Below are 15031 nucleotides of genomic sequence, written 5' to 3'. Positions count from 1 at the left end.
TGTCGTCAAAATAGTGACAAGTCAGTCTAGCAAGTACTATTGTCACAAACAAACCGTCCGCTCTTCCACACAATCGGCGCTGATGACGTAGTACCTATTTGGAACGGATCTCGGGCGATATAAGATATATCCAGACTACTTAAGGACTATCCACGCATATCCGTAACGGGACGGTACCATTGCTCTCCGTGCTCCGTAGCCTACGGTGACATCCCTTGTTATTCACACAGTACCGTATCTTTTCAGTTATCAAACGAGTTTTCTCTCCACATCGAATTTCAGTACAGAAGACTTCGCAGTAATTGCATTAATTTTAACTTAGTAAGTTTGTTAATACTAACCATTTTTCTTGTAAAATTAAATTGTAATTATTTTCGTAAAAAAAGAATATACTTTGAATTTCCAAGCCCATTATTATTATACTCCTTACTTCACATTATTTCTGAATATTTGCACAATATATTAAGTGACTAAATTAAAAATGAAAATTTTCCAATTTTGCGAAATTTTCAAATTCGATAGGTTTGTTGTTCTAGCCTGCTTTGTATCAGAATACGTTTGCTGAACTTGACATTCATTATATAATATATTATGTAGTGCAAATCCCAATTGTCTGCGCCGCCAATGTATTTTCTAACTTTAATATTGTAATGTTCAAAAGAGTATATTCCCAACCATGACTCTTATCGGTAATATGTTTTGAAAGATGTCATTAAAAGTGATTGTGTCCACACCTTACTCATAATTTAGTATTAAAAATCGTATTTAGTATTATATATTTAATATTCAGTGATAATGTCGAAAATAGTGAGTGAATTTTCATTTAAATCTTGGGAATACACTGTCAAAAGGATATTTACAACTCGATCTCTTACAACCAGTTCAGATTCAAACAGGTACGAAATAACTTAATTCTTCTACAAGAATGTTTCAATGAATAAAATACTGTAGCTGCAATATTATTGTAATGTGAAGTTTGCTTGACGTTGTGTTGAGGTTATTTTCAATGCCAAGATAAATTGTGTCAGCCATTTCATACACCGTTGCCAGCTTAGATAATAAAATTACTTGTTCGTCCAAATAAGTTTTTTTTTAAATTGTGGTGTATCTTATTAGATTGTGGAAATAAACTCATGCATTTTAATTGGTGTAAATGTATCCTCCTAAGTTAGTTTCAAATAAAAAATAATCTTTGTTTTCCTAAAAAAGGTTATTAAAAATTGGAGAACTTTTACTACTAAAATTTTTATCAACTTTCGAGTATTATGAAGCTTATGCATTGCCACTATCACAAGTTATTTGTTATTAATTATACAATAAATTATTTTCTTATTCAATTGCTTTTCACTGTATGAAACGATATACATTCTAAGAGATGTGTTATTCATTGGCAACGCAGCAATTACGTAACTGTGTAGTGTACCAGCCACCAGTGACGTGAATGTTTCGAATTTTTCTTTAGATTCTCAAGTTAAGTTTAACATTTCTTATAATTAATCTGACATTCCAGTTAATCATATATATGTATGGAAATAAATTAAAAAATTAGTCTTTTAGATTATTGAGAGAATTTAAATTATCCTAGGATAAAAAGAATCTATGTTTAGTACTTAGCTTCTTGTTTATGGATTTCATCATGAAGGCATGTATTATGTAATTAAAATTTCATCAATGGTAATAAACTTGTTATTACCCAATATCTACTATTAATGCACTATCGTACAATCTGTAAAAGGTTTATGATATTTGTATATATTTTTGTATATAACCATTTTATTAACAAATCAACAAACAAAAAAAATTTCTAAATTGAATTTTTTATTACTAAATATTTCTAATATGACTAGTAAAACTCAATACTAATACGTCAATTTTCACCAATAACGGGACTGATAAATAATTTCGAATTTAAATTATTAATAAGTTAATTCATGCATATAATGAACTGACTTTTGTTAAATTTATTTGTTTTTTCATTTCATACAATTCAAAACATTTGGTGTATAGTAGAAGACATTCATAAAAGGCGATCAGCATTAAGTTGATCGGTTATTATAAGGAATCTCCAAGAATCAAATTTAAACCTCTTCGTTGTCTTGGGACACAATTATTTTAAACAGCAGACAACCAAGTCGAAGCAATTAAGCTTCGACTGAATGGCTGCTGAATACTAATCAACCAAACCTCGCATTATCGATACGGAAATTTCTCTTCTGAAAACAAGATTTAGGTATAGTAGAAGTCATAAAGTTAATGGTAAACCTTTAGTAGATCGAGTTATGTTTGTTTTTGGTGATCCCTTGCATTAATACTTAATGACCTAGTTTTCTTCTTCTTTAATTACCTTATTGCTCTTGCTTATCCTCAATTGTTTTTTAGGTAATTGCACTCATAATAATTTGTTGGTGTTTTGGTCATTGTCATCACTGGCAAATAATTAGATTTGTATTTATTTTCTACTCTTGCCCTTCGTTCATTGCGTCATACGTACGAATATTTTATTTGATTATCATATGCCCTTTTAAGTTTCTTTAAATCTCTAAAATGTTACTCTGTATGGCTACTTCTTCATCGCTAATGCCATTCGCTGTCATACAAGCTTATATCCATGATGTAGCTGATCTAGTACTCTTACGTACTTCGCTGTTAAGACTTTTTTCTCTCAAGATTAGGCCAAAAATAATTCTTTTTATAGCTATTTGTGTTACTCTTGCTGGTTGCTATAACATTTTTGTTGTTATTATCATGGTTATTTCAATCAATCTTTACCTTTTTCTTAAAGTAGAGCAATTATGTTATTAGATTATGTTTCGCAGAATAAATACATTTCAATTATCTTTAGTTTTGGTTTATAAGTTTTGAAAACATTGAATTCATCTCATTTGAAGTTAAATGTGTCTTGAAATATATCAAAAATGATGTCGTAGAATCTAAATTCAAAAATATTTCAATTACTCTCAAAATAGTTTACAGCTAATGATACATTTCTCCTCCACTTTCATTTTTCTATACTTATCTTGATGGTCTTCCCGCTCATCTACACCTTTAAACGCTCTCTACATGTTTGATGTAAATTTTAGTGCCAACAAAAATTATGACATTGTTGTGGTAGGAGGTGGAATTGTAGGAGTCGCTACAGCACGAGAAATAATTAACAGACATTCCAACTTACGTATGGCATTGTTGGAAAAAGAAACTCAGTTGGCTAATCATCAAACTGGACACAATAGTGGAGTAGTTCATGCTGGAATATATTACCAACCAGGTATATTTGAATGTAGTAGCTGGACGCTTGATTTAAAAATGCTTTATTACTATTTTCACTGAAATCGACATCTTGAAATATGCGAAAATCGGGATTCCAGTTATAATACCATTGGTAATACTAGTTTTTCGTTAGTTGTTCAATATCTATCGGTAGTAGATATGAGCTATATTATTTGAGCTCTGCATATATAAGAGATTTACACTGAGATCCACCATTGACTTTAATCGCGTAAAATTTAGATTTTATGATGCGTCGTTGGTGAAACACCCCTCGAGACATGCAAAATTTAGCTCAAATAACCCACAAAATTAGTCTTTCAAAGGAGGGATTAGAAAAATTGCAAATTTGACATTTTAATGAAAAAAAAAACGAAAAACACATTTTTCAGACCTTCCACCTTGTATCAAATTTTTTTCAGGTGTGAGACAACAACATTTACTTATAAAACTATTCCCAACATTAATACCAATGTTTAGCTCTATGCGAAATTTTGTATAAAATCATATCTAAATTGACCGGACGTAGTAATCTTAATTCTTTCAATATCATTCTATGGTATCTATATCTTGAATAATATGACTAAATAGGTCAAGTTAATTTGTTTATATCGAAAGAAAACAACGTATTTATTAATATACATAATTTGATTGCTTGTCCTTCTGCTTATGTCGAAACGCATTTTCCAAAAATTACTTCAAATAATATGTGAAATCAATGCATTTATCTTTAGGTTCTCTCAAAGCAAAACTTTGCGTTGAAGGAGCTCAACTATCATATAAATACTTCGACAGTAAAAAAATTCCCTACAAAAAATGCGGAAAATTAATCGTTGCGACAAATCCAGAAGAAATAAAAAAGTTGAAAGACCTTTACGCAAGAGCAATTACAAATAAAGTACCAGACATTCAATATATCGAAGGAGAGAAAGCAATAAAAGCAATCGAGCCTCTGTGTACCGGTTTAGAAGCTTTATGGTCGCCTCATACTGGTATAGTCGATTGGGCATTGGTTACAAAATATTATGCCGCAGATTTCGTGGAACGGAAAGGGAATGTTTTCCTCAATTTTGCTGTAAGTACGAAACTTACATTCAGACTAGATCAAAACATCTGAGGACAGGGCGACTAGTGCATAAGTTCTGATATATTACAGCTCGGAATACATACCACAGCACCATGATTTGAAACGACTCCAGAAAGATTAATAGGGAATATGCATGTAGTTGTATTTTACTTATTATTATTATAAAATAATTATTTATTCATTTTATTTGCTCTCAATTATTATTAAAAAGTGCAAAATAAGCGAAATTCAAATTTGATAAACGCACCATCCTTGCTCGTGACGTCAAATACCACGTCCAATCTATCATCGATTGGTTAGTACCAAGCTTGGAATTAATAAAAGCGAAGGATATTTGCAGTGTACCTAAGCGTAAACTTATTCCAAAAGCACTGATAGGTTTTCAAGTAGTGCTAAAAAGTCGTGTGTTTTCATTGAATATTGTAAACTTCCAACAAAGCAAAGACCCTCTTTTGTATCAAAAAGTTATTGCAAGGGAGGTGAATTATTAGAAGCAACTGTGTGAAAATTTGGTAGGAAAATGTTTGTGGGTAAGCTCGAGGAGGGCTTCATTTACCAGTGGTAATCTTAGAGGTCATCCATAAATTACGTAACACGAATTTAACGATTTTTCGACCCTCCCCCCGTTCTTGTCACAACTGGTCACATTTAGAAATTATTGAATTGAAACAGCGGTTCCGAAATCTGTATTATGTCCATTTATATTATTGTTTAATAAAATTAACATCAAATCGGACAATTAACAAAACAAAAAACGATTAATTATATTATACTCTTGGAAAGAGCGTAGAGTAATAAATGATCATTATAAATGCAAAACCCTGAAATTTTGAGTACGGTACTTTACGTCCAAAATTTGAAATATTTAAATATGCCAATGATAAATAAGTAACTGGACAGAGATATATTTTCCCCATAATTGACCGTACTAAAATGTAAGAGGTTACCTAGATAATCCGAATGGCCATCCTTTTATTTCCAAAATTGAAGGGTATCTTTATTTCTCTCTCTATTTTAATATTTTCACACCAACCTCTGAATATACCCAAAAATAAGAAGACCCTTGCCATCATAGCTGTTGCAATTGGTTTTTCGTAATTAATAAAATATTATTATCGCTTTTCAATATATACATTTATTTTTATTTAATTATTTACAAATACGAGTATATACATGAAAGTATGAAAAATAAAAATACAAAATATTCTAAACTACACATTACTATATTATTATATACAACAGTCTACAAATATTTCCTGTAACATATTTAAATTATGTACATATTTGCAATATATGTATTTTTTTCCGAAAAACTAGTGGATGAATTGTTTAAATGAATCATGAGAGGTTCTACAGTTTAATCAATAATGTCTAATTCCCACATTTTTTCTTCCTCTTTGATAACATGCTGAATGCAGTTATCAAAGTAACCAGTGTGTGCCAGTTTTCAGCAGTAACGTTTTTTATAGCTTCGTTTAGTAGCATTCTAACGTCCTTTAATTTAAATGTTGTGTTTTTCCGAGTTACTTCGCCTTTAACTTGGACCCATATCAATTCGATCGGGATTGAGTTCACAGTGATAGGGAAGGAAGACGAATAATAGTAATTTGGCGATTTGTTGCCACTTCATCAATATTATATTTCTTGTGGGTATTTTTATTTATTTTGACAATTGACAAAAATTCGTTTTTCACCAAGTCATTGTTGAATGTAATATTTTTTTGTATTAAACAGTTAATAATGTCTTGTTTTCTCCATGACATCGTAGGTAGACTTTCAACTTGTCTCGAGTGGTAACTGGCGTTGTCAAGAACAATTACAGATCCGGCTGGAATAAGATATAGCATTTGTATAAAGTATTCATCGAACACATCTGCATTCATATCCTCGTGATAGTCACCGGTTTTTTTTATTCAAATAACAGTAGGCCACCATCAACAAAACCACTTTCACTGCCAATATGTGTTACTATTAATCGTCTGCCAGTGTGCCCATCCTTAACCCAAGTCTCGTCCAAATAAAAAATAGTTTTTCCTTCCCCCCGGAGTTTCTTAATCGTCCCTAAATAAGACCTTCTCCAACACACGATTTCTTCGGAATCTTTTAAATATGAATTTTTACGTTGTTTTTCCCAACAAAAATTTAGTTCATATAGAACCTGCCAAAACTTATTTCTGCTGATTGGGGGCCATCCGTCTTCCAAAAAGGACGCCAAAATTTTATCGATGGTAGGAATTTTCTTTTTAAGTAAAATGAGTAGACTTTTCTGCGGATTGCATATTTGTAATCTTCATCGATGTGAACCTTTGGCATTCCTGACCGAGACTTTGGACCACTTAAACATCCACTTGTTTTCCTTTCCTTAAGAAGTTTGTAGACCGTTGATTTTCCTAGACCTGTCATCTTCGAACACATACTTGTTAGATCATCCACACTCGCTGAAGGGTACAGATATTTTACTGCACCATATACATTTAAAGCCATGGCTTTCTCGTTAACAGAGAGTGCATGCGTCTTCACTTTATGTATTGGAGTATAGTTTTCAAAGGTCGACATATTAAATATTCACTAAAGTTTTGTAAACGTTTCTGTCACAAACACTGCGCTAGAAATGCAGTTGTGTATTGGGAATTTTCTTTTATAGAACTTTTTCTTAAACTAAAACTTGTCAATAACCATTTAAGTATACCTCATGTTTTAATCTTTTATTACTCCCAAAGGAATTATTGTTAACATAGTTGGAAATTTGAACTTGATGCAATAAATTTCTTAGAAAATAAATGTTGGAATCATTTGCTAAGGTTTAATAAAATAAAATAATAAATTGTTCTTAAATGTGACTACGGCTATGGTGGCCAGAAGAGGGATTGATTTATCACTTTATGCTCTTTCCGAATGGAGTATAATTGAAGAAATTAACAAAACAAAAAGTATTAATACAATTATAATAATTAAATATATAAACTTAATAATCTTGAGTCCATGGACTTTGAATCCACTCCTTTAAATTATTTATAACTGGTAAAGCAGCCACTATCAGAAACATTAGTTGTGTCAATATCTCTTTCATCCAACCACACAGCATCATCTTCATCGTCCACACAAGTTTTCTGGCACGTCCAAAAGCAATTATTTGAGGACGAAACTTCGCGATAGGTAAAACTTCTCGTTGTCTCTTATGTAATTGCTTGTGTTGATTAGTGTCTTAGTATGATGCAAAATGTAGTTTATGGTAAAGATTACCTAAATTACTTATTTTGTTTATTTTAAATATGTTTCGAAAGTTGAAAATCACAAAATAGCAGAACTAAGAACGACTTTGTTTCATCCGTGAAAGCCAGTGTTCAAATGAAATAGAAACAGACATCCTTGCAAGGCGCAATGCGTTTAACGGCATTTATCAAAGATATACATAGTTGAATATGTTTTAGAGGTTTTGGTAAAGTAATAGTTTAAAGATCGTATTTAAACATTTAGATTATAATAGACTTTGAAATGTGACGTCACGAAATTTAGGCCCACTCCCACCCCTAATGTCATACTTCTTCGACCCCCTTCCACCCCCTTAACGTAATTTATGGATGGCCTCTTAGTGTCAGTAGCATATTTCCGAAAATATGAGGCACAACTCCTTTCTTTAACCGTAGTGTTATTTTTTATTTTGTTTCATAATCTTATGTTGTACATAATTTTCTGTGTCTTCCTTGACTTGAAATAAATTCATTCATGAGTTAGTATTGTCCATATAGAAAGATAAAAGATGTACCTTAAGAAACCTACCTGTGTATGGTTCGTTAATTTATTTTTTACTTTTGTTAGTTATGTTACGTTCCTATCGACAAATAACATTACTAATAGAGTTTTCACACTTTGGCAAAATATTTGGTTTTTTGGTTTTTTAACGTTTTTTCTCGTTATTATGTGGTAAAACCTGTATAAAGTAACAATCACACTTAAACAAATACTGGACGTGGCAATTGACGTTATCCAAAGCCCGCGAAATATAGCAGCGTTCAAAACAAGCCAAATTTGACCGATACTTTAAATATTATTTTGACTTTTCCAACCAAATATATATTTTTTATCGAGTTATAGCTATCTAAAGAAGGAAACATATAAAAAACAAATACATGCATATTCCTCGGTATCGGAATTGTTTATGGTAATTATTCATTTTAGGTGAATGGATTCCATGAATCGAAAAACCCCGATTATCCCATCAAAATCTGTTCAACGACCAACAACTCGGTTAATGCTAAATACGTTTTAACATGCGGAGGATTACAATCTGATCGATTAGCAGTTATGTCCGGTTGTTCTAAAAATCCAAAAATTGTGCCTTTCCGAGGAGAATATCTTGTGCTTAGGTCCGAAAAAGCACGTCTCATCAAAACCAACGTGTATCCAGTACCAGATCCGAGGTTTCCCTTTTTAGGAGTTCACGTAACTCCAAGAATGGATGGAAGCGTTTGGTTAGGACCAAACGCCGTACTAGCGTTCCGAAGAGAAGGCTACAAGTTAGTAATTTTTTTTATTTTTAGTAGCCGGTCCGGTAGCAATGAACGATAACAGTAACGAAAACTATTTTCCTTATTCTCTTTGTCGTACATTATCCATTCACGAATGTAATAGATGAATCATTCGATGCATAAACTTGTTTGAATATTATAATTTATCAAATCTATTTTGGTTACAAGAATTCGACTAACGTATTATTATGAAGAGTCTGATACTTTCACTAGAAAGCCATTAAATTATAAACATAATACAAACAATTGATAAATGGTAAAAATAATATAAACAGTTGATAAGTGGTGTACAACTATGACTAAATGATTTAGCACAGTGTTGCAATATTTTTGTGCCATGCCTCACCTTAGCCTTTAAAACTCTTATGCTTCTCCCCCATGTAGCATACATAATATTTCGTTATAACGTTAAATACCCCAGCAGGAGACTCTTCCAATATCAATTACAGAAGACAGTTATGCGAGGAACAATCAATTTCATAAATAAGCACGGCACTCATATCAAATTGAGAAATGTTGTTTACTCCCCGTATAAAATTCGGTAAACATCTAACAAACCGTCAGTCCATGTGGACTCATCATCTCCACTGTTTACCAATGAAAACATCGAATCGTAAACATGAATGCATTTCTATCGGCTGAAGCTGTCGGAAGGCGTATGTACCCAATTTCCTTGAAATATTCCAGCTGGACAATCTTCGATAAGCTGTGGCGTGTATGTTGCGAGCGAAATTGATTTGGGGATATTTCTTTAACTATAAGTGAAGTCTCGTTGAATGTATGACAGATTACTCCATCTTGCCCCATTTTTTTTGTTTATTTCTATTTAGCGGATAATTGGGGGGCGGGCTTCAAGTTATATATTATTTCACAAAACTTCACTTTGGGAAAAAAATACACCATAATTTATAATTTGGTGGAAAACGGTAAATATGTGAAATGGGATACGATTCATAATAAATGTTTAAAAGTAAGTGCTGCTAGTTTCACCCCTGTATAATGTAACGGGAGTATTGAAAAAATACACTTTGCGAGTCCACGAAAATTACAGAATATCAATTGTCTAGCATTACTGATATTTTAGAAAAAAAATAAATGAAACTCTATTTGACTCACTACCTTTTAAGGGTGATATCTCGCAAAGAGATGGGCTGAGGCAATTTTGTTATAGGCAAGACCCATCTTAATTTCATAAAAGCAATGATCTGAATTTTGTCGCATAAATTTATATTCATATGTTTTATTTCAGGTGGTCAGACATTCATTTCGGGGAACTACTAGAAACAATTACGTATCCAGGATTTATAAAACTAGGTTTTAAATATCTAATTCCCGGAGCTATGGAGATGATAAAGTCTCGTATTGTTAGCTTGCAACTTAGAGACGTACAAAAATTTCTACCAACCGTGACAAAAGGTGATATAGAAAAAAAAATTACACCTGCAGGAGTGAGAGCGCAAGCTTTAGATGGAAAAGGTATATAAATATGCAAGTTACTTTCCGAATATATTTTTAAAATATATATTTCAATATGTCTTGCGCACAAAGAAAAACGTAGAAAAACAGATATAAACTACTTGGTAAGTAAATGGTCGTCGGACGGTGATATAAAATGCCGAATTGAACAAGCTCGAAGTACATTCATCAAATTTAAAAATGTATTTACATGTACCGACTTTGATCTTGATCTTAGACTGAGACTTGTGCGGTGCTACGTTTGGTCAGTGCTTCTTTACGGGATGGAGGGTTGGACCCTTAAAGTAAAAAACATCAATAAATTAGAGGCATTCGAAATGTGGGTATATCATAGAACCCTGAAGATACCATGGACTGCCAAAGTGAGGAATGAGGATATTCTCAGGCGTATCAATAAAGACCGTGAACTCTTTAACATCGTGAAGAAACGAAAGATTGCATATCTTGGCCATATAATGCGAGGCCATAAATATCAATTCCTTCAGCTGTAAGGTAAGAGAGGATTGGGACGGAAGAGGATGTCATGGTTACGGAACGTGAGGCAGTGGACGGGTATACAAGATATTCAGACATTGATCCATACCGCTAGAGATAGAGAAGCCATGAAAAATGTGGTCGCGAATATCCATTAATGGATAAACATTAAAAGAAGAAGAAGATAAACTACTTGTAATCAGGGCCGGTCTAAGGACATTAAATTTGTCTAACTTTCATTTAACAACAATAAATAAACGCTTCAATCACTCCTCTTTGTCGTTTTGAACAAATGAACAGTTGACAGGGCGCTTCGTCTGTGTCGCATCGGCGCCTGTGTCGTGACGTGACGTGCCGTGCCTTGATCTTCAGTGGAAAAAAAATATCGGCTGACGAAATTCTTAGTAAACTAAAGGGGGAAATACGGCAACGTGACTTTCCGCCAATTTCAGTGCACTTCCGGTATCCGCTGTGAAAATAAGAAATACGTTCTCGCCGATATTTTCACTTTTAATATATTCCATACACAATCCATAAGATTCAGCTGACTGTTGTGCCTTTGGACGCTTCGGACGTGGTTCACTGGCTACAGTCCAATCAAATGATGATCGTTTTGATTCCGGCCTGAAGTGATGGATCCATGTTTCATCCATTGTCACATATCGACGCAAAAAATTTGATTAATTACGTGTAAATATGGTCAAACAGTGCTCCAAATCATCAAAATGTTGTTGTTTCTGATCAACTTTTAGTAAGCGTGGCACCCACTTTAAATAAAGCTTTCTCATGGTCAAATGTTCATGCATAATTGTAAACACACTGCCTTCTGATATCTATACGGCCTCAGCTATCTCACGCAATTTCAATTTACGATTAGATATAATCAATTTGTGAACTTTTTTGATATCTTCTGGAGTAACCACCTCAATTTGACGAACAGAACGTTCACCATCATCGGTGTCTGTGCGACCATGTTTAAATGCAGCAAACCGATAACAAATTATTCTTTTCGATAGAGGAGAATCCAAATAACAATTTTGAAGCCATTGCTGAGCTTGTAAATTTTTTTTTCGTCAAGAAGCAATGATAAATTAACACACAAAATCCATTGTTTTAAAAATATCAAAAGTAGCTCCATTTTTTCTGACTAATCGAAATATCATGAAATTTTTTAAAGCTAGTAATTTATAAACGTCATATGGATTTGACAACAGCGTCGCCATCTATGTGTCAGTCACACAACTTATTGAGTGATGTTATACGATGAAAAAATGTTGAACGATAGTCACAAATGATACGAATGATGTCATTCCTGAAGTTCCTCGCAAGGTATAATAAGAAGGCAACCAATTTCTTAAAGATTTAAATATACAGACTTAGGTTTTCGTACTAATGATGATTTCGAACTTCGACAAAGTGTTTTTTATTTTTATATTTATATATTTACAAATATGTTGAATTGTAATAATACAATACAGCTTAATACAGTATTCACAGACGTAATTTATGACAATCCAGAGACCAAAGAAAAGCCAAAGCGTGGTTATGATCCATTACAATGCACGACATCATAGTGCCAATATAACTTCTACAAAAGTTAATATGTGATATATATACTTTTCTCGAAAAATGAAGGCGGGGTTAGGTGGACAATGCTTCACTACCAACGAAGTTTCAAATCAGTCAGTCAAAGACCTGTCTGAGCTCATTGATGGTAGACATCTTTGCAGAGGATATAGAAAAGCTAGTTGCTCGTTGCGATAAATGCTTCAAACTTTATGGTGACTTAGTAGAAAAATAAATGACTGTTAAATCTTTTGATAATAAAGTCAATTGTTATATCATCACGTCTTAGATATGACCCCATTTGCCCGAAGATAACAGTTATTTGCCCTCACTGGCATAACAAAGTTTCCATTTTCCTATTTCTTAGGAGAGATAGCAAATTACTTTTCAGTCTTCTTGTACTTACGGTAGAATAGCTATAATTATAGATAACATAATTAGTATTCCTTTTTCAATTCAGTAATAATTGTTACAGGTAATTTGGTAGATGATTTTGTTTTCGATAAAAACACTTCTGGAGGTCCTACTGCGAGCCGTATCCTTCATTGTCGAAACGCGCCTAGTCCTGGAGCTACGAGTTCATTAGCAATTGCTAAAATGATCGCCGAACGATGTGAAACTGAATTCAATCTGAAAGAACTGATTTCAAAATGAAATTATAAATCTACTAGAGCTGCGAGCAATTGTGATTAATAACTAAAGAAATATATTTATTTTTAAATATACGAATTAAACCCTTTTTGTTATTGAATGTGTAATAATTTACTTAGTAGAAATTCCTTGGCTACACCATTAACCTAATAAAACATTAACCATAAGAATAAAACATATTTCAAAGTGAAAAGACGATAAAGAGAACAATAGAAGGAAATTGAGCGATGAGACTTGCAACCTAGAGTTAAGGCAACACTAGAAGCACGTGACTTAGGGAAGGGAAAGGGGTAAAAAAGTGAACATACCATCAATGTTTAGTACGAGTTTGAACAAGTTAGTTCTAAAAATGGATGAAATTAATTTTCCTCCAGACTTGGACAGTGCAATAGAAATTGTTACAAAACTTCATCAGGTATTCGGAGATATTGTTTTGTCAAGACACTACGAGATTTGGTGACTTAACACAATTTCAGAAGAACAGGAGTCCATGAAAGTGAAACCAAACAGTGGAATGCCTTAAACTGTAAGAACCGATAAAAATGTTGACAGAATCCAAGAAGTTACCTATTCTAATAAGTCAGGTGATAATCACAATGATTTGGGAACAGTCACATCACCGTCGATCATCAATGAAGTGGCGATTAGAAAGATGTGAGCCAATAAATACATTCCTTTGGCTCCTTAACCTCCTTACACATGAAGTGGGCTCTCCAGATTTTTTTCCTCTTCCCGAAATGGAAAAACAGTTTTCGAGTTCCAGTAATGCTATGAGGAGTGGAAGAACCGTATCCAATGCTGCGTGGCCTCCCAAAGTAATTACTTTCAAGAAGATAGTATTCAATTGTAAACCTATTGTAATAAAACTAATTTAAAAAATGAGTATTATCACTTAACTTTCACGCTATCTGAATAAGGAGCAATTACTCTCTAGTAAACAATTCAGCTTCAATAAGTGGCGCTAATACGCTCATCCTTTTTACTTTCTCAAAGAGGTAATGCGTCTTTATGACCTAGTATGAAGTTTCAAGTAAATCGATCAACTTATTCGTATATTCTCATTTGTAAAAATTGACGGTTCATAGTATTTTGTACGATAAAAAACTTGCCTATTATACAATAATAAAAGTCTTAGTATTGTAAAGTGTAGCACCAATACATTCACGAATTATTGTGAAAATTGTATTAGTATTCTTCAAATTTCATTTAAACAGTGGAAAGATGAGATGCTGTTTTTAAACGCGTTCATACAAGCCTTAAATATGATCCAGTAAGGAAGTCCAAAAAGTGCATCAACACCAACAACAAAACATGAGAGTACAAAATTATCGATTAGCAGGAAAATATTCAGTAGAAGTTCTGGGCATCAACAGTGTGGGAAATATTTTGTATAAGTGCTACTTTCCTAGAGCGTTTTAGAAAGTATAAAGAGGTTTTTGTAGTAGACTCTATTACCCTGATCCTAAATCCAAACAAAAGCCTGCGGCTTGGTGTGGAATGGGTACTTGGGCTCCAGAGAGAGAAGGATCCAGGAATCTTGCAAAAAGATGTTATCAGATTTTTGGGATGCAAAAGGAATTTTGGTTCTAGACACCATAAACGTGGAGTTTATCGTGATCTTTTGGATTAACTACGTTTATAAATTCGTGACTAAAGGATAAGAAAAATATGATCTTTCATCAACCCACTTTCTCACACAGCTCAAAAAACGTCCCGAAAATCAATTTATTGACTTAAAAATGTTGCATCATCCATTCTATTCGACAGACTGTGTTGCTTTAGACTTCTGGCTGTTTTTACATTTCATAAATTCATATGTGGAAATTGAGGTTCATCGAGTGAAGAGTGCAAACGTACTTCAGCAGACCTCAAGGCTCTCATATCAGGAGTAGTGTCTATTAATTGGAGCATCACTGGAATAAGTGAAAGATAAGAGAAGAACGAAGAAAATTATTGAGCAAATAGATATATGCAAACCGTACAC

General features: G+C 33.1%; 1 protein-coding gene across 3 annotated transcripts; it reads left to right on the top strand.

Annotated features, from left to right (window-relative positions):
* The first annotated feature begins 572 nt into the window (after positions 1 to 572).
* On the top strand, positions 573 to 13227 carry LOC130452987 (L-2-hydroxyglutarate dehydrogenase, mitochondrial). Of its 3 annotated transcripts, none has more exons than XM_056792551.1 (6): positions 573 to 896; positions 3081 to 3265; positions 3999 to 4339; positions 8531 to 8868; positions 10130 to 10356; positions 12872 to 13227. In XM_056792551.1, the coding sequence occupies exons 1-6, from the start codon at positions 796 to 798 to the stop codon at positions 13048 to 13050; spliced, it is 1371 nt and encodes a 456-aa protein (XP_056648529.1). In that variant the 5' UTR covers positions 573 to 795; the 3' UTR covers positions 13051 to 13227. The 3 variants fall into 3 exon arrangements, with proteins under 3 accessions (XP_056648529.1, XP_056648532.1, XP_056648530.1); XM_056792554.1 differs by lacking the exon at positions 573 to 896 and adding an exon at positions 1442 to 1470 and having other exon boundaries at positions 12872 to 13224; XM_056792552.1 differs by lacking the exon at positions 573 to 896 and adding an exon at positions 1509 to 1642 and having other exon boundaries at positions 12872 to 13224.
* Positions 13228 to 15031: the final 1804 nt, after the last annotated feature.

This window comes from Diorhabda sublineata, chromosome 2, assembly GCF_026230105.1.
Source record: "Diorhabda sublineata isolate icDioSubl1.1 chromosome 2, icDioSubl1.1, whole genome shotgun sequence".
Lineage (NCBI taxonomy): Eukaryota > Metazoa > Arthropoda > Insecta > Coleoptera > Chrysomelidae > Diorhabda > Diorhabda sublineata.
This window is presented reverse-complemented; position numbering and strand designations above follow the sequence as displayed.

Excerpts from the sequence above, each read along its gene's own strand:
- LOC130452987 (XM_056792551.1), top strand. The coding sequence starts at position 796 with ATGTCGAAAATAGTGAGTGAATTTTCATTTAAATCTTGGGAATACACT. Across the intron at positions 897-3,080 it reads ACCAGTTCAGATTCAAACAG|TGCCAACAAAAATTATGACA; the intron begins GTACGAAATAAC and ends TGTAAATTTTAG. Across the intron at positions 10,357-12,871 it reads GCAAGCTTTAGATGGAAAAG|GTAATTTGGTAGATGATTTT; the intron begins GTATATAAATAT and ends TAATTGTTACAG.